Below are 20,501 nucleotides of genomic sequence, written 5' to 3' on the forward strand. Positions count from 1 at the left end.
GAGCTAAGGCCAAGCCCACTGCCCTCCATGGACTGTGAAGTTTCTTCGCTTTACTAAGGAAGGAATGCTTGGAGAGAGCGAAGAAGAATGAGAATTCTTCAGGTGGACAAAAGCCTACCCTGAGAACAGAGCCCCGCCTTAGCTAGGCAGATGCAAGGTTTCCGGTCTCATGGTAAGCTGGGGGCCCAGCAAAGAGGCAATGCTGCATCCACTGTTTCTGCCATGAGCCAGCTCCAGTCACTCCCTCTACAGGCATAATGTGCCCCTCCCACCTCTACACCTGTCGCAGTCCTACAGCCCCTTGGCCGACGGTCTACGAAGAAAGCAAATGTGGCAACCTGGCAAAAAAGTTAAAGCAGAGCTGCTCTAGCCCCAGGCAGGCATATAGCACTTCACACAGAACTGGGGCACTACCTCCCTCCTCCCCACAAAGGTGGCCTTTGGCGCCTTGCTGCCACATCCTTACTTAGCATCAGTCCTGGGATGCCTCTCATGACAGTCCTTGGCTTGCTGTGATCTGCGAACACTCAGCTCCACTATCAGTGCCTTGGGGCAGGGCTGAGTCTTGTTATCTTTGCCACCCTCAGCATCCCACTCAGGCCCCAGGGACACGTCCTGTGGGGCTAACAGAGCTTGCCAGTGGTTCTTGTACAGTTCCATTGTTGCTGGGCACCTTGGCTTAGAAGATTTCCAGGAACGTGCCTGCTGTGTCCACCCAATGTCATGACAGAGAGAATGGGAGGCCATGTCACCTTGTTCTAAGGTATGTGGCCCCAGGACTACTTGGCGGTATGTAAGATTAGCCATTGCACAAACTAAGAATGCCCCCAAACTGCATTGCTTACATACAAAAGAAACCTAACAGAAGCTTTTCCAATCCTAAAAATTCCTGTGACATTCCCAGATGTTGTGGAACTAGAAGAAACTTTTCTAAACTCTCAATAATAAAATATAAATTTGGACTAATCACGCCAAGGGAGACACTGATCTGTTCTTGCGATGAAGAATGATGATACAAAATCATGATCATTTGAAGAGGCAATAAAAGAATATGAAGCCCCAAAACTGTAGGGAAGAAGTATGGAGGTGTATTAAGAGGTTCATTGATAAAAATGTGTTGTTTCCCTGGATTTCTGGTGTTTATGGCTTGGGTTAGCTTTTTAAAATTTATTTCTTTTTAAATTCTAAATAAATGTTCACCTCCATGCCTTATTTTGTTTTCAAATGTTGAATTACTTTTCAACATTTGGTCCCTCAAATGTTGAAAGGTCCCTCACAAAACCTTACTCTGCCCTGATAGGGTCATGTGTCCACATGAATGCTGAAGAGGATGGTAGCATGGTAAGGAAAGCCGAGCTGTGCAGTCACCTGGGGCTGTGGCTGGACTCAACTAGGTCAATGCATGGAAAAGGCAGAACCTTGCAAACTGTAAACACGTATTATAATAAATTGAGTTATTCATATTATTAAATATGTTGCTGCATGACAGGTTGTTTTTTGTTTAATTTTTTTTTATTTTTTATTTTTTTCAGACGGAGTCTCGCTCTGTTGCCCAAGCTGGGGTGCAGTGGCACAATCTCGGCTCACTGCAAGCTCCGCCTCCTGGGTTCACGCCATTCTCCTGCCTCAGCCTCCCAAGTAGCGGGACTACAGGGGCCTGCCACCTCGCCCGGCTAATTTTTTTTTTATTTTAGTAGAGATGGGGTTTCACAGTGTTAGCCAGGATGGTCTCGATCTCCTGACCTCGTGATCTGCCCACCTCGGCCTCCCAAAGTGCTGGGATTACAGGCGTGAGCTACCACGCCCAGCGCATGACAGGTTTTTTAAAGAAAAAAAAAAAAACTTTCCTCGACCTCCAGAAACATACAAAATAAAATAGGCAATAATGGTAGGGACATGCACAAAGGAAGACAAATAATGACCCAACATAGAGAAAACTGCATCGCAGACACTGAAATTCAGGGGCTGAGCCCAAAGGAAACAGACAGCTGCTTATACTGTAGACGGGACTGAGTATTGCTGCGGTGTGTGCCAGCGGAGAAGAACCACAGCTGCGGGTGGGCGACAGAGGAAAGCACTCCTGACCCCCTCCCATTAGCACAGCTCCATGACAGCAGCAGGATATTGGATTGTGAGGAAGAGAGCAGGCAGGCAGGACACCCCATGGGACACTGCTCACAGAGAGTTATGTGGCATCATCAGAGTGGTTGGGGAGAAAGAGCTCCTCATCTCAAGGGACAACATGGACACAGGTGAGCCACTGATACCAAGGCCCTGCCAGTCCCCATGGCAGCGGGCAGCATGGCGCACCTCTAGCAATCACACTTCCCTACACCACCCATGGGGGCCAGAAAGCAGGACTCCACAAGGCCCCACCATGACCCCCCCACCCTTCAATCTCTCGGAACTCCCTCCCTCCCACAGCATTTGCTGCTTAGGGTCTGGCAGCCCAACATCATGCAAATTGAAATTCCAGATCAAAAGGCAATCAGAAGCAGGAAATGTTCTCAGCGCCAGGAAAATGAGATTCCTCTGGATCCAGCAGACCTGCACAATGTGAGCCCACAAACTGAGTTCAGTTCTGGCCAAACATGTACAAAACCTCAAAAACCATGGGAAGAGCTAAGCTCCAAAGAGCAAAGCAATTTCACTGCTCTTGCCTCAGACGTGATAGCTTCAAATGAACTTTCCAGTCATTTCTTGTCCTTGAGTCTCTGGTGATTAAATGTTAACAAGAGCTGAAATCCCAAATGCCACTTCTTGAAATAGCAAACTAAATGGCAACTCTTGGAGCTATTTTAAGAAATGAGAAATTTGTCATTTCTGCTTATAAAGAATTTAGGACTTCCTTGATTTATCTGCATGGCTATAAAAGCTACTTGATAGGCTGAGATAAAGTTGGTCCATTTTCAAAGCGCTTCTCAACGTTGCTACCAGGACACCAGTACTGTTGCTGGGGATGGGAATGGGGAGATGGCAGCTTGCAACAGAAAGGGGATTCTGAAGCCACATGCTCACAGGTGTGGGCCATACAAGCTTTCCTGCACTCCCATCATGCACACGACTCTCACTACTTAACCCCACCAGGAACTTCTTGAAGTTGTCAAATTTGCAGGAAGGATCCTCATTTTCCTATAAGTAGAGTGGGCACAGGAAAATAACAGCCGCCTCCCTTCCTTGTGTACACATGGGATGAGCAGTATGAGTTCCCTCTCTCCACAGGTATTCACTGAGCTGGTTCACATGCACTGTGCCAGAGACATCCAGATAAAAAGAACACAGCCCCACCCCAGGGAGCTGACAGTCAGAGGGAAGGCACATGTGTGAACAATCAGCAAAATGAATGACAGCAGCAGGGACCAGGACTGGCATCTGGCCCACTAGAAGGAACCCAACCTCTGCTCAGCTAGATTATAAGCTCCATGAGGGCAAGACAGCCCTATGTATTCACTGCTGTCTCCAGCACCTAGAACAGCACCCAGCATAGCAGAAGCATTCAATAACTGTGTGTTGGATGACCCCAATGATGTGGTGTGCTTCTTAAAGGAGGTTCCTGGAGCTGATCAATGAGATTAACAAGCCAGCCAGGATTCAGGGCAGATTGAGGATTCCCTGCAGAGAAAATTGAGACACCAGGGAGCATGTGTCTGGATGGAAGTAGACTCTGTAGGGCCTGAAACATATACAATTACAGTGAGGTTAAAAAAAAAAAAATACAAACTAATAGATATAAAATTGCTGGAATCTCTTCCAGTGCCTTGAAAGGGATCCTGAAACTTAAGCTTCATGCACTTCATGCTAAATTCTCCCTGAGCATGGTGAGCTCTGGAAGTAGCGAGGAGTTTGGAATAGCTGGATAAGGGTGCATAAAGGGGGCTTGGGGTCCCAGTTCCACAGGTGCTCTAGCACCACTGGAAATATACTTACAAGAAAGCCCTTCTGAAAAGAGACTCCACACAGCCGCTACCTGAGGTGAGCAGCGGGCCTCCCAGATGGACGTGCTCAAGGAGCACCGGATGGGCCAGCGCCCTTCCACTCTGCTTCCTCTGCAAGGGTGGATAACACTGGAGCAACACTCCTCACAAGGACCCCTGCTCCACCTTCGCCCATACAGCCCTCAGTCTCTCCTCTAAAGTAAGCAAATATTGGAATAGTGTTCATTTGAGCTAATCAATGATTAGCTCACGTGGGGCACCTACATGTGCGAAAGCCTGCAGGGAGAGACGAGGCCAGAGTGGCAGGTAGAGCCACAGTAGGAAGGGCCCTCAGGAAGCCAGCAAACAGGAGGAGGAGCTGAGAGACACAGAGGTAGGTCCCATGTCCTCCTGCAGTGGAAGGAAGATGCCCTCCATTAGCTTGTCACAGACATGCTCTTCTGTCCCTGACTCAGGATATTACAACTAGGAGATGGTGATAATCAAGATAGAATCCCACTCTCATTCAGTAGTATATGTTCTTCTCCAGACGCTCAGGAGTGTCTGTAGGAACAATGATCTAGAAGCTGTTTGAAAGCATGCTTTTTAAAAGGTACTACAGGTTCAGTGATACAGCTTAAAAGCTTTTATCTAGCACTACAAGCTTGCGCAAACATCAGAACTTGAGATTATCCAGTCCAGTCTTCTCATTTTACACATTGGGAAACCCAAGAGCCTGGGAGTTTAGGGACTGTCCTGGCGTCCCAGGAGGAACCTCCTGAGCCCTGGCCCAGGATCTTGTCTCAGCTCCTACTAAAACAATGCCTACATTTTAATTTTGCACTTTCATTAACAATGTGCATACACATGTAATCTAAATACTGGAGGAAAAAGGAAACCTTATCTAAACTTAGATTTATAAATAAGCTCAAAAGCAGTTAATGCTTTGGAGAATATTTGGAAGAATGCATAAGAAACACCAAACTCCCAGACATCTAAATATATTTTTCATGCTCCAATGTGGTGTTATCCTAAGAACAGACTAATACCAACAATTAGACATTTGTGAATTCAGTTTTTTATATTATAAACACTAACACAATGTTGTTAAACAGCAGTTATACAGATTTGACAAATCTGACAAAATCTGATTTTGTCAAATCAATAGCACCTGAAATGGGTAAGAGACACATGATAATAGAAAAGGAAATAATAAGAAAGACAGGAATAATAATACCAATTAAGGAAAACCTACACAACTCCTCAACAGCCTGCCATCAGCTGTGCTCGCTGGGGATGCTGCCGAGAATGTCAATGAGGAGAGGAAGACAAGACAGGAATTTAGGAGACTTCTCCATGTCCTGTGCCCAGGGAGTCACATGAGGAGAGAGCTAGGTGGGACGGGAGCAGCTCCCTTGCAAGTGCAGTGTTTCACATGTCTTCTCCCTACCCTGATACCGGCATGGGCCAACTCCAGGCCTGGAAGGGTGAAAAGGGAACAGGTAGAGCGCCTGCGGTGGGTCCAGCATGTGTCTCTCACACACATATAGTAGTCTTGGCTTCTAATTCTGCCTATTTTTTTCACATGTGAAAAGAAATAAAATCAAAAAAGAAAAAGATGTGCTATCATAGTTGTATAAATAATTCTATCTCAAATCTAGACTGTAGACTCTTCCAGGCATTTTTCTTCCTTTTTTAGCATTATGACCTAAAATTGTTAATTCTTCCTAGATCAATAAAAACTATTTTTGGAATTCTGAAATGAAGAGGGCCAGTAATTAAGCTAAAAGGCTCTAAAAGCCAGATTTAGTCAGATTTTAAAACAACTTACTTTAAGCTACTTATTTTATGATATTGGGGATAGGGAACGGAATATTCATAACAAATAGTTCACAAAACAGTTTCTGCAAACTCCACTGCCAGGCAGGCAGTACAGACACCAGTAAAGGGCAGGTGTTGGGAGTTAGAGTTTCAATCCTAGTCCCAAAAATGTGAATTACCGCCAGAGGTGGTGACAGGTATACAGGGGTTCATTACATCAGTACAATGGTTCTCTAAGTTTGGTCCTGGGCCAGCATCAGCATCACCTGGAACATGTTAGAAACACACATTCTGAGCCGGGCGCGGTGGCTCAAGCCTGTAATCCCAGCACTTTGGGAGGCTGAGACGGGCGGATCACAAGGTCAGGAGATCGAGACCATCCTGGCTAACACGGTGAAACCCCGTCTCTACTAAAAAATACAAAAAACTAGCCGGGCGAGGTGGTGGGCGCCTGTGGTCCCAGCTACTCCGGAGGCTGAGGCAGGAGAACGGCGTAAACCCGGGAGGCGGAGCTTGCAGTGAGCTGAGATCCGGCCACTGCACTCCAGCCTGGGCGACAGAGAGAGACTCTGTCTCAAAAAAAAAAAAAAAAAAAAAAAGAGAAACACACATTCACCCCAGGCCCAAGGAGTCAGAAGCTCTGGGGTTGGGGCCTCAGTCTGTGTTAACCAGCCCTTCAGATGATTCTGGTGCCCATTCATGTTTGAGAACCACCACTAGTCCATCTACTTTTGTGTATGTTTGAGAATTTCATATTAAAACGTATTCTCAAAAAAATCCTGGCTTCACTGCCTATTGGCTATGTGGCCTTTGGACAACTTGCTTATTTAACCTTTTAATCTCCATACTGGCATCTAAAGATGGGAAAAGTAATCATTTCTGTTATCATTATCACCAGGTTATTGACAGGGTTCAATATGTAGTGTCTGGACAGAGCACGAACTCACCAAATGGTGGTGGTGAGGACCATACACAGTTATGTGTAGTTCACATTCAATAGAATTTTAGCCCCTATAATATACATACTTTTGCTGAATTACTCGCATACTGTCTCATTAAACCTTCCCACCACTGTATGGTTGCATCAACGCCATTTCACTGATGAGGAAACTGACGCTTAGAGGAATTAGATGGTTTACTGAAGGTCACACAGATGGTGATCCTTGGGTCTCCTGGCCCCAAGACCAGGACCTTCCCCATCACACATGAACAGTAAGCATGATGGAATTTCAGATTTCTAGAACCAGAAGTGCCTCTCCAGTGCTTCTGTTCCTCTTTATATGAGAAATGCTGAACATGGTTCCACACGGGGCTGCTTCAGGCGCCACGTCACCAGGGAGGAGGGAAATTCTCCCTACTCTGAGATCTGCCAGGCACTGAACTACCCAGGCTTTACAATCTCACTACAGCAGAGATAAAACGCAGAGTCCCTTCCAGGAAAAAGTCATTTTCCACTTCAAAAATATAAAAAATCATACTCTAAAATACTAAATCTTTCCAAAGAACCGGGTTTAAATGCCTTGACATATATTAATGCCATTAAGTAGTATGTAATATATATTACCATCAAATATTTCAAGGCATGACCTTTGTAAGGAAAACTCACATTTAAATCATGTAATTTTTTTCCTACAGAAAAAAAAAATCACAAATATTTTTCCTTATCCAGTGACTCCCCCACAAAATGACAGCTTTTTGGTTTGAGGTTTTTAAGCTAAAGAATGTGTAAGTATAAACCTGCACTGATCAATGTGGTAGCTACTAGCCACAGGTGACTACTAAGCACTTAAAATGTGACGATTCTGGCTGGGCGCAGTGGCTCACGCCTGTAATCCCAGCACTTTGGGAGGCCGAGGCAGGCGGATCACAAGGTCAGGAGATCGAGACCACGGTGAAACCCTGTCTCTACTAAAAATACAAAAAATTAGCCGGGCGCGGTAGTGGGCGCCTGTAGTCCCAGCTACTCAGGAGGCTGAGGCAGGAGAATGGTGTGAACCCAGGAAGCGAAGCTTGCAGTGAGCCGAGATCGTGCCACTGCACTCCAGCCTGGGGGACACAGCGAGACTCCGTCTCAAAAAAAAAAAAAAAAAAAGTGACGATTGCAAATTCAGATGTGCTACAGGCATAAAACAGACACCAAATGTCAATGACATCCGATAAATGAAATATAAAATACTTTGATTTTTTTCATAAAAATTCAAAACTGAAATAGTAATATTTTGGAAATATTGGGTTAAAATTATATTACTAAAATTAGTTACACCTGTTTCTTTTCACTTTAACTTGGCTACTAGAAACTTTTAAATTTGGTCGGGTGTGGTGGCTGCATATAATCCCAGCACTTTGGGAGGTTGAGGCGGGGTGGGGGGGATCACTTGAGGCCAGGAGTTCAAGACCAGCCTGGCCAACATGGTTCACCCCGTCTCTACCAAAAATACAAAAACCAGCCAGGTGTGGTGGCACACACCTGTAATCTCAGCTACTCAGGAGGCTGAGGCATGAGAATTGCTTGAACCCGGGAGGCCTGGGTTGCAGTGAGCTGAGATCACTCCACTGCACTGCAGCCTGGGTGACAGAGCGAGACTCTGTCTCAAAAACTAACAGAGAAGAACTTATAGATATTGTTCATGTTATATTTCTACTAGACAGCACTACTATAGACTGTAAGAAATTTTAATATACAGGTAATTTTTTAAACTTCATGGCAAAACAAAGGACAGTCCGCTTCCTGAAATTTTCACTTGGGCAGACAAGAGTTAGGAAAAAATACCACATGAGAGATAAAAGTTAGGTCTAGTCTTGGTTCTATAAAGCAGTGGACCACATTCTCCTGTGACTTCAATAGGCCCCACCTTTCTGAACTCTTTCTCTCTGGAAGAGCCATCTTCTTTGCCTGTATCTTGTGGATCTCCACCTTTTCCAGATATAATCAATTTACTGAGAAGCTGTTGTGATAATGTCACACGGTGATTTTTCCAAGTGTACTATGACCATCAAAGATGATGTTAGGGTTTCAGGTATGGCTGCCAGGAAGAAGAGGTACTGATAACAGAAAGGGGTGCTGGCTAAGAGAGGAACAAGAAGGAGTTTGACTCTGGGAACCTATGTTTGCACTTCTGTACACAAAAGTACTCTGATAAAATGTTCACCAACTTTTTAATAGAGATCAAAATCACAGATGCACAGGAGAGTAAAGGGGCACGATACCCACATCACATGTAAGTCAAGCAAGTTCCTCTACTTGCATCCCTTTCTAGTTTTTGGCAATTCAAGACATTTGGTTATTGGTGGCTAAACCTTTGCAGGTGGGAGAGAAGCGAATGAAAATGTGAATGATTTTCAGATCTAGTCTTTCCTGTAGGCCCTTTCTGCAACCTTTTTTTGCCTACACATTCCCCAAAGAGTCACCAGGACCATGCTGAGAAGCAGGAGGAAAAAACAACAACGACAACAAAACCTTTCACATTATATCAGAGATCGAATACAAAGAAAACAAAACCACTCGGGTGGTTCCTGTTAGGCAGAAGCCTTGTTAGTGAGGGAGAGTGGAGTACAAACCTTCACCATAACAAAGCAGAGATGCCTGACAGCAGGCTGGAACGACGATGCCACGATGGGCTACAGGAGCACACACTCTTCTGGGAAATGTGTGGAGAGGGTTTGTAAAGATTTCCCAAAGAAGCTGGCATGTGAGCTGGGGCTTGAAGCATAAATGAGGATTTTTATCCTTTTATCCAGTGCAGTGCATGCCAGGCAAAGGCAGAGCTGTGCCCAGGTGTGAAAGCACCCCAGGTGGAAGGAAGGCTGGAAAGCCGGGGTGAGGGCACATTTCGGAGGCTGCAGGAGATAAGGTTAGCAGGCAAATTCAGGGTCAGCCTCTGTGAATCAAGGAAGCCATGCTTTGCTTTCTCTGTAAAGGAAGAGTCAGAGAAGGCTTTTAAGCAGATAATTAACAACTATCTCTGTGGGCTGTGTTGTTTTGTATTTTGTTTTTGAGACAGTTTCGCTCTGATGCCCAGGCTGGAGTGCAGTAGCTCCACCATAGCTCACTGTAACCTTGAACTCCTAGGTTCAAGCAATCTTCCCACCTCATCTTCCCAAATAGCTAGGCCTACAGGTCTGCCCCACTAAGCCGGGTTAATTTTTTTTTATTTTTTATTTGTGTAAAGACAGTGTCTTGCTATGTTGCCCAGGCTGGTCTCAAACTCCATGCCTCGAGCAATTCTCTCACCTCAGCCTCGCAAAGTACTGGGATGACAGGTGTGAGCTACCACGCCCCACCTGTCTCTGCGTTTTAGAAAGAGTGGTCTGATAGCACGATGCAGCATGGCTCAGTGTAAGAAAAGACAGAACGTGGTAGTGGAACAGGCAGTCCAGAGAACCTTCAGAGATGGGGGATCTGGAGGGCAGCCGCTGCTACAACCTCTGTCTGATATGCAATGCAGTCCTGGCTTAGAAATGCCAAGTGAGCCTCCTGTGAGTGAGTGCTGGTTCTCTGCACCACTTGCTGCTGCCTTTCCCTTGGCAGTGACAACTCTCCATATTAAGGAGATCCCAAAGCAGAATACGAGACTGGCTCCTCCCCAGGAACCTGGCAGAGCCCTTGAGACCCACTGGTAAGTGGCACTTACACTTGTCAGGAAAGGGAGCGCTGAAAATTTCCAAAGCCTCAAAATGTCATTCTAAAAGAGACTTAGCACTAGTATATCACATTACAGGGTATTTCAAACTTCTGGAAAGTTGGGGGAAAACTATAATTTCCAATCCTTCTTGGTTCTAAAAGTATCCTCACAGTCATATGCTATCTGTAGGCTGGAGCCGGGTTGTCTTGTTATCTCCTGCCTAGAGTGCCCTGCTAACTCCAAATTTTTGATTCATTTCCAGGTGGCCAACCCATTCCTTTGGTCTTACTTCTTACACTAGGTGGAATTCCAAGATCCCATTTTGTAGCTCCAACAACTCAAAAGCCAAACAATTTTGAATAAACAAAGCTTAAAACCTGAAACTAAAACTCCACAGTCCTAAACCTGACTCCCTCCCAGGTTATTGTGAGATCAAAGATGCTAACACTGGAACCTGAGTCCCAGACCTTAGAGATTATGTATGACAGGCTCCTCATTTTACAGACAAGAAAACTGAAGCCCAGGAGGGTGGCGATCTGCAGAGATTGAGAGGCAGATGCAGGATCAAAATTAGGTCTCTGGTCTCTTGGCCCACCCGTGCCACCAGCCAGATGGACATTGTTCCGCAGCCTCGTGTTTAGCCACTACCTTTCCAAGAGTAGAGCACACCTGCACAAATGGCAGCCTCTGCAAACACTATGGGGACCACAGTGCCCATTTTACTAATTAGGGAGTAAACATTTCAGGATTAACCTGGGTCATGCTATACATTTTTTAAAAAGGAAAATAGGGAGGAAAACAGGATGCCTCCAGACTCTTAGACCCTCACCAGTCTATGCTCCTATGTAACTTTCTGGGAAGATAATAAAATGCAACACCCAAGATAAGAGGGACTCCTGAGGGCAGCTCTACTTCATTCATATTTCTGAGTTCTTCACATGACCACCATTGTCTTCATGCTATTCAACCAACCACTGTTGGTTGTCACTTACAAACTGGCCTTTCTCTAACAATTGTTAAGTTTTTAAGGGCAGTGTGTTTTTCCTTTCTTGTTCATCGTTACAGTCTCAATGCTAAGCTCAAGTGAATATGTTCTTTTTTGTTCATGAATCATGCATATGTGTCCAGGTATGGATTTTAGAAAACCTGACCCAAAGTCTACAATCTTGGCTCCGCCATTTATTGAATGTGTAACTTTGAGCAAGTTGCCTAACTTCTCTGTGCTCAGTTTCCTCTTCTGAAAAAGAATAGAGCCTGCATTCTAGAGTTGTGAGGATTAATTGAATAACATTTCGCAGGCGTAAAACAGTTCCTGGCACAGAGCAGGGCACCATATAAGTAGTGGCTATTTTTATTATTACATGACTATTGGCATTACCTTGCTATAAAAAAACAGTCACCAGCCATTCTCCCTCCATGCTGATGACAGGTCATGAGAAAAGAAACGCCGGAGCTGGGTGGATTTTAGTTTTTAGTTTTCTATACAAGTGATTTTAGTTTTCTATACACTGCTACCCAGCAGGTAGCTGTGACTTGGCATGGCAATGAGGTAGGGAACAAGCTTTGGAAGCCCCACGTCTGAGATCATTTCCCAGGCCTGGCATGTGAATTAGATTCACTCGGACCCTTTCTAAGCATGCACTCCCCAAAGATTCCTTCCACCGACCGCTCCACAAAATAGGTGTGCAGCAGCAGGACCCTCATGTAACACTGTTTACGTGAACAGACAGGGGTTCGGCCTGCGCCTTCTGCAAAGCCGGGCTTTGCCTATGTTAGCTGCTAAAAAATCTGAAGCACGTCCTTCCTGGAGCTGCTGATGGTTTAAGTGTTGTCTGCTTAAGTGTCTGGAAAGGACAGGGTGGCGTTAACACTCACTGTGCCTGATAAAGATCACATGAAAGCATTCCAGAGGAATGAACCCCTTCCTTCCTCATGCCTTGCTGCCTGGGGAGAGGAAGGGTTTTGATCTCATTCATCTCCATGCACTGTCCAATAAGACTGGCAAGTCTCCATTCTTGTAAATGTGGGTTGAATGAATTAATGAATAAACAAATGAAACACAAAGAGCATTGTAGTGAACGTGTATGGCTTTGAATAAGTAAAATTTCCTGTTCTTGTCACTAGGAATAGGTCACTATATAAATCTTTTGGGAACATCTTTCTTTCACCATCCAATATTTTAAAAACAAGGAAACTACTTATTAAATATTATTGATGTAATACCATTAATTATTTTTTTCTAAAGTTGTCTCTAAAGATGCAGGAAAACCTATAGGGCAGAAAGGCTTATTGTCTAAGTACAATTTAATTAATTCAATCACAGTCACCTAAAGTCTAATTGAAAATTAACAACCTGATCATTGCCCATAAGCTTATACTTCACTTAGTGTGCTATTTCTAGAGCAAACAGAACTTCAGGGATAGGAAAGATTTTCTCGTCTCATTCCTCCTCTGTCTGGGGGACAGAAGAGTTCCCAGGTAATGTACTGGTGTGTCCAACCAGAAGCCAAGTCCTTCTACTACTTGTAGTACTTGTGCTGCCTTCTCACAGAGTTATTTAGCTAAAGTAATCATGAGGTCATTCAAACATTAAAATAAGAACTAAAATTCTGCTTTTAACACTTGAGGATCCCAGGAAAATATGAGCCACCCAAAAGGTGTCTCTGAAAAGAAACTTTTGTTTTCTTTGAGACAGGGTCTTACTCTGTCGCCCAGCCTGGAGTCCAGTGGTGTGATCTCTGCTCACTGTAGCCTCAACTCCCCCAGACCCAAACAATCCTCCCACCTCAGCCTCTTGAGAAGCTGGGACTACAAGTGCATGCCACCTCGTCTGGCTAATTTTTGTATTTTTTGTAGAGACAGAGTTTCACCATGTTGCCCAAACTGGTCTTGAACACCCGAGATCAAGCAATGCCCACCTTGGCCTCCTAAACTGCTGGGACTATAGGCTTGAGTCACAGTGCCCGCTGATCCTTTTCAAAAAGTACCTAATGAGTACACCTAACAGGACAATTCAGCTATTCTCAATCTTCACATCCTTCGACCTTAAAAATTCCCAGAATAAGACCTGTGCTGCAGTCCCTACCATCCTCACAAAAGTAACCCAATGAAAGGGCTGCGTAAATGACATAGAACCCAGCCTTTTTCAGCACTTTGAAGCCACACCTTTTTCCTCTAAACTGTTGAGCAGTAACAATTAGAATAAATTGTTTCCAGGAACTATCTTAGAGCTGGGGGGGTAGGGGGTAAAAATAGGTATTCAAATGTGAGCAGGGAAACTAACATGCAGACATCAAGAATATCCTGCCTGTTCCCCTGGTAGTGATTTCTAGCCCCCAAAGCCATTTCTCAGTGGGTTTGGCAGTAAGCCTGGATAGAAATGGGGAAGTTTCACCATGTGCTTCCTCCCTCACTTACTGTCACAATGCAGGGGACAAGACCCACCCATGTAGGTACCTGTAAAGTTGAACCTTGCAGCCTCTGAAACTTTATAATGTCCAAACACATATTCTCTTAGAAACACTAACTTTTAGCCGGTCGCAGGGGCTCACGCCTATAATCCCAGCACTTTGGGAGGCCAAGGCGGGTGGATCACCTGGGGTCAGGAGTTCGAGACCAGCCTGACCAATATGATGAAACCATGTCTCTACTAAAATTACAAAAATTAGTTGGGCGTGGTGGTGCATGCCTGTAATCCCAGCTACTCAGGAGGCTGAAACAGGAGAATCGCTTGAACTAGGGAGGCGTAGGTTGCAGTGAGCCAATATTGAGCCACTGCACTCCAGCCTGGGGAACAAGAGAAACTCCATCTCAAAAAAAAAAAAAAAAAAAAGAACTCCATCTCCAAAAAAAAAAAGAGAAAGAAAAAGAAACACTAACTTTCCGTAACACTAAACAAGCAACCACTGCTAAGGGAAACCTTCAAGGTGGCCCCAGCAGAGGAGAAAAAACATTACCACCAATCATAAGGGCAGGAGGGAACTTCTGATAGAAAGTTTCTAGAACAAATACTGGCTTGCCTACATGCTTTAAGATCTACTTAAGGGTACCTTTATGGTAGCCTCGTTACTAATGCAAACAATTAGAGACAAATTGAAAAACCATCCAGTGATAGTATAGACCTAAAATGAGATAATATGCAGCCCTTAAAATAATGGCATAGGCCAGGTGCGGTGGCTCACGCCTGTAATCGCAGCACTTTGGGAGGCTGAGGCAGGCGGATCACCTGAGGTCAGGGGTTCGAGACTGGCCGGACCAACATGATGAAACCCTGTCCCTACTAAAAATACAAAAATTAGCTGGGCATGGTGGTGGGCACCTATAATCCTAGCTACTTGGGAGGCTGAGGCAGAAGAATCACTTGAACCCAGGAGACAGAGGCTGCAGTGGGCCGAGATCGTACCACTGCACTGCAACCTGGGTGACAGAGTAACACTGTCTCAAAAAAAAAAAAAAAAAAAAAGGCATAAATCCACATATGGTGACAAAAGATGTTACTGACATGTTCTGGGAGAAAATTAACCCCGAAATCTACTATAATAGTACATCCTCTAAACACACACACGAGTTATACTGTTCTAGGCACAGGAGAAAGTCTGGCAGTATATGCACTGAATTATTAATAGTGGTCACCACTGGAGACTCAAAACAAGGACACTGTTTTTCCTACTACTACACTATTTGCATTTCTTGTTTTTCCTACTTCTATACTACATGCATTAATTAATTTTATCCTTTTCAACTTAGGTAATATTTTTCCCCAAGGACTGTTTCTGTACATAACTCAAAACAGCAAAACTTTATTTCAAAATGCTACCTCCTGAATAAAGCATGTTACCTACATTTAAACGTCTCTAGGTAGAATTCATTCAAATGATAGACAGTCTTGGGGATTCTCACCAAGCCCGTGGGCCCCTGACATTGTAACAATGAATAGTACTGCCACAAACAGGTTGCACATGGTGTCTGCCTCCTTCTGAAAAATCATTTTGAGAAAGAAATTGTCTTCCCAGCAGTCTGTTGAACTCCTGTTTGCCGGTGGGCAGCAACAGCCACAGGTAAGAGATCTGCCCCTAGGCAGAGGCCCTGCTGAAATATCCTTGCTTCTCTGATCTGACATCAGCTCTTTTTATCTTGTTTCACCTGCTGGAAGAAGAGAAACACTGCCCGATAAGAAAAAACTCCTGGTGTCACTATTGGCTTCCTCCCTCCCTCACGCCTCTCTGCAGGTGCGCAGAGCTGAGGTCTCCACGCTGCCAGAAGCTGCTGGGCCGTGACAAGTGTTCCCACCAACTGCAGCTGTAGGCAGCACAGCCTTATCCACTGCAGTGGAAAAGGACCCCAGTGGAACTGCCTGGAGTGAGATTTACCTAAACAAATAGCTGGGACATACATGGCAAATTTCTTGAGCACTAGAAAGAGAAGTAAGTTTAAAAAGTCATTTGTGTGCTTAAAAAAAAAAAAAATGCACAGCATCTTTCTACAGTGTATTCAGTCCTGTAGACAAATATTTCAACACAGCTGGAGAATCACTGACAGAAGATTTTTAAGAATATTCACAAGGGAACCTAAACCACACAACTTCCTCCAAGAAATCATAAGTTACATCAGCTGCTTTAAGCAGTGAAACCCATTCAGCCTGCGAGCAACCTAACAGATAAGCCAGATATTACACTGGCAGCGAGGAATCCAGAACAATGAATTACATTTCTAAACAACGTAGCAGAGGGTGAAGAGAAGAAACCTAAATCTCTAAGATGAAAATCTGCAGTGAAAAAGACCATGATATTTTACTAACTTTTTCAGTTCAGGGTTAGTAATATAGTTTTCAAGGCAATACAATATACGGCAGTCTCACGAATCACAAAGAAAGAAACTCAGTTCAAATCAAATCTGTTATAGGAAAGTTTAAGTTCAGATTCTTAGACATTAATTGAAAATTAAGTAAATTAGTAAGCAGACACCTCACGGTAACATCAACTGAACCTCCATATTAAAGAAAAAAAAATCACTAAATAAAATCACTACATATTAGTTTAACAATCTCTTTAGCAGATAATTTGAAAGGCTCAATTGTCCCCCCTCTGCAGGGCATGTTAGTGGTTTTGTGCAGCTTGCTTAAAAAATTATGTGCCTTTATTGTACTGAAGAAATTCCGAGAGAGAAGCACAACCTACTCACTGATGATAACAACACAACCATTTTTCACATTCCTCCCCTACAAAGTCCACCAAAGCACTTGGCTCTACCCAAATGCTGAGAGTTTAGCTGATGTTAAGAACAGAGACGTTTCTATCAGCTGGTTCACAGTTTAGGTTCTCCCCTACTTTATTCAAGGCAAACCTCCTGGTAAAATGCGTGAGAAGAACATATGTAATTTTATCCTTTCTAAACTATGTCATATTTCCAACAGTTATGTTCCTTAAAACCCCCCCATGGGACCTGCCTCATTTTCAATAGCATAAATAACGTAGAAAAGGTTTTAATTTTGCAAAGCATATCTTTTTTCAACCCTATAGTTGCTATTAAAATATGCTTCCCTGGGTTTACATTTGCAAACACTGCAGCTAGGTGGGATATAATTGTGAACAATACATAATTGTTCCATACAAAGAAACCTCCTAGAAACCACATTCACCCACAAAATGTCAACATTTCTTTCTTCACAAAGAAGAATCAAAGGGGAATCAAAGTCATATTACAGGGAAAGAGAGGAGTTCACAAGGAACAAGCAGAGCAAGTTTTGAAATCAAAGACAGGCAACAGGCGTCAACCCCGTCCACACGCACAATAAGACCCCAGCATGGGGTAGATACAGCAACACTGTACGAGACCCTCTTACCGGCACAGGGCCCGGGCTCTCTGCTTCCACTTCACCCTGAGCTGCATCCTTGTATTGCAGGGGGGACTCAATCACCAGCTCCTTTTTGACACTTCTACTACTTGTCCTGCATTTATCAGCCTGCATTCTCGGCTGAAAACGCAAGTCAGAAAGTCTGCAACTGGAACAGCTGCGAGTCCCCGGCCGTGCAAGGCACAGGCATGCCAGTGGTCCAAGGAAGGAAAGGAAACTGGCTTCCCAGGCACAAGTGGTCAGCCCCTCTGGCTGGGTCTGCAGAGCGTGTGGGGTGGGAAGGCATGATAGCGAAGGCCAGCCTCCAGGGGTGTTACTACTCCACGCAAAAGGGGAGGCTCCCACTTGCTGGCCAAAGGAAAACAAACTCCAAGTTGAACAATACACAGTGTACTGCCTCTCTGATAAAGACCGGCTTTATTGTGTCTGTTCCACACAGCGTAGGCCAAATCAATCGGAATCAAAATAGTGCGGTGTTGAAAAGAAAACCAGTCACAGTTAGACTCCTTCATAACTACCTTAAATTTCATGGAGCTTAAGAGACAGCAAGGTTGTCTAGTTGTTCTAAAATTCTTCCAGCTTTGGAATGCTTTCATTTGTGTTATGGCTAAACACCAAATGCCTGGCTGATGATTAAAGCAGGGAAGAGCTACCAGCAAGCATGTTCCCATAGCCTGCACCTCGTGGGTACAGGTGGAGGAAATGAGTTTCAACCCGCATGACAGACCGCAGCATGAAACACTTAATTTATCTACTATTTGATGCCAGAAAGATGAGGTCATCAAAACAGTTTCATGAGATACCACATATCATAGTAAATGCATTTATTAAATAGAATATTACTTTAAGTCCAGGTGTGGGCACCAGAAAGTACCCCCAGTACTAGGTACTGAGAGGATCATAGTGAAAGTATAAGGTAGAGTATCTCTGCCTTCAAGGAACTTCACATCTAGCTGGGAAGGCAAGATGAACAGACATCATAAATGACAAATTAATAAAATTCAGAGAGAGATACACAAAAGCACGAGAAAATAGCTGAATCACCAACCTAGGGTTCAATGGTGGTTTAGTAGCACCCAAAATAGGTGTTCCTAAAAGTCTTGTTTTTTTATTATTTCCTGACATTTAACAGTGGAGTCATTTTTTTTTATCTCTTGGGAAAAATTAAAACAGACATATTAAGGGATTTATCTAAAAGTTATGTAGAAATGAACATTAAAGAGGGGATCAAATATTACTCTGTACTTCATGGATACCACAGAGCTTCTCCTAGTTACTCTGAGTATTTCCCTGACATCAGGGAAGATTTATTAACAGTAGACAACACGCAGCAGCAGCAGCAGTAGCAGTAGCAGTAATAGTAGTAGCAGTAGCAGTAATAGTAGTAGCAGTAGCAGTAGTGGTATTCAGTCAGTCAACAACAAGAGTAGTTATCACATAGCAACAATAGGTGCCAGAGATACTCTACCCAGGGAAATAACACAAACTATTATACAAGTCACAGGTACAAATCTCCCACTTTCCAGACAAAGGAACGCAGCCAGAACAGCTCAAAGGAGGCAGTGGGGAGAACTGAGACGCCACTCAGTCCCCGCATGGCCGCCTCCTTCTCCCAGCACTTGCTGCAGCTGCTGTACTTCAAGAGTGAAGCTGAAACTGAGTCTGCCACTTGAACACCAGGAACCCTTCTGAGTGTGAATATCAATTATGTAATGATCTCAAGGGATCAATGAGTCCATCAAATAAATTAATAGCTTCTATAATTTTTTTTAAACTACCCAATCCCTCAACCTTGGATAGTCTTTCAGGGTTAATATAAGTCCTCCTAACCAAATCTGTGTTCCAAAATAATATTATCTATAAATTTTAAAAATCTTGCTTTGTAAAGTTACAACAGGAAAATCCCAGAGTCTCAGTTACGTCTAGAGTTGAAATTACAGTAAAGTAAAAACTTAGCAATGTCCTACAAATCAGAGAAGAAAGGATGAAGCCACAAGCACAAAACAGACTAACTGAGCCTTACTAAAGGACAGCCCAACCAACAACTCAAAAACCTTTTTGAAATGGTTCAAGAAGCTCTAAATAGTCCAGTTCTTCCTCAAATCCCCATTGCCATTAAGCCATCAGAATTTCTGGGCATTAATAAGAGAAACATGATTTTATTTGTTATTGTTGTTGTTGAGACAGGGTCTTGCTCTGCAGTCCCGGCTGAGTGCAGTGGCACGATCGTGGCTCACAGAAGTCTTGACCTCCTAGAGTCAAGGATATCTTCCTGCCTAAACTCCTCAAGTAGCAGGAACCAGAGGTGTGAGTCACTGTGTTCAGCCTACCCTATTTGTTGGGTCAAAATACTCTGGTATTCTGTAAGGAATGAGAAATGAACTTTAAGATAGTTATTTGGCAAACACTGTAAGTGCTGTCTGTGACCCATGACCTGTCCAAGCCCTGCAAAGATTGTTTATTTAATCTTCATAACAACACTATGTAATACTGTTATCCCCCTTTGACGGATGAGGAAACTGATGCCCAGAGAGGTTAAATACTTGCAGAACATTATACAGAGAGCAGTGGCAGTATGGATCCAGCGTACACACGCTTAACCATGATACTATGCTCAACTGCTAAACGGCACAATACCAATCACCAGTCAGCAATGAAAGACAGCAGCATCTGGCTTTAACCCTACCATGAGAGTGAAGAGGTAAAAAGGTCTTTAGATGGTCTTTAAGTGCCTTGTACAAAGCAGGTATTCATATAACGGTAACTACTGTACTGTTATTGTTCTCATTCCAACCTGAAGAAATTAATTTTAGTCTTAAACTCAGGGCTTTCGCTGCGTGATCTAAAACGACAATTCCACCAACCGTGTTGCTGTAACACATTACAAAGCACTTCAGCAACTTAATATCAACCATTCTTCCCTCTCTGTGGCTTGATTATGACAGCTGCCTTCAAACACTCATCTTGAACCCCACATGTTCACGTCATGAGCCAGGTCTTCTTCTTGAGGCTTTTGTATATTTTTCAAAATGTTTAGCAATGACTTTATTTTTGTTTTATAATCAAGGAAAATACTTTTAATTGGCTCTGAGCTTCCAAGTAGCCAGGACAAAAGGGAAAACATGATCAGTTCCATAATTTATATCATCAAAAGGAGAAAATATACCAAGTTGTAAAGCAAGTTATTTGTTTGCTTTTTTTCTTTGTTTTTCAAGGCAGGGTTTGGCTCTGTTGCCTAGGCTGGAGTGCAGTCGTGCAATCTCAGCTCACTGCAACCTCCACCGCCCAGGC

General features: G+C 43.8%; 1 protein-coding gene across 40 annotated transcripts in view; it reads right to left on the minus strand.

Moving 5' to 3' along the window:
- Positions 1-20,501, minus strand: part of DOCK9 (dedicator of cytokinesis 9) — a 299,896-nt gene that overhangs the window by 170,057 nt on the left and 109,338 nt on the right. For 7 of the 40 annotated variants that reach the window (XM_031655632.1, XM_031655630.1, XM_003914025.4 and 4 more), the window contains exon 1: positions 17,199-17,471. The exons of 30 other annotated variants lie outside the window; for them this stretch is intronic. In XM_031655632.1, coding sequence (XP_031511492.1) covers positions 17,199-17,324 — 126 coding nt within the window. In that variant the 5' untranslated portion in view covers positions 17,325-17,471. Of the gene's footprint in view, positions 1-17,198; positions 17,950-20,501 lie in introns of those variants that run through there. 3 more of the 40 variants (XM_009192145.4, XM_009192133.4, XM_009192146.4) reach the window with 3 other exon arrangements.

The sequence above is a fragment of the Papio anubis genome, chromosome 15 (genome assembly GCF_008728515.1).
Source record: "Papio anubis isolate 15944 chromosome 15, Panubis1.0, whole genome shotgun sequence".
NCBI lineage: Eukaryota > Metazoa > Chordata > Mammalia > Primates > Cercopithecidae > Papio > Papio anubis.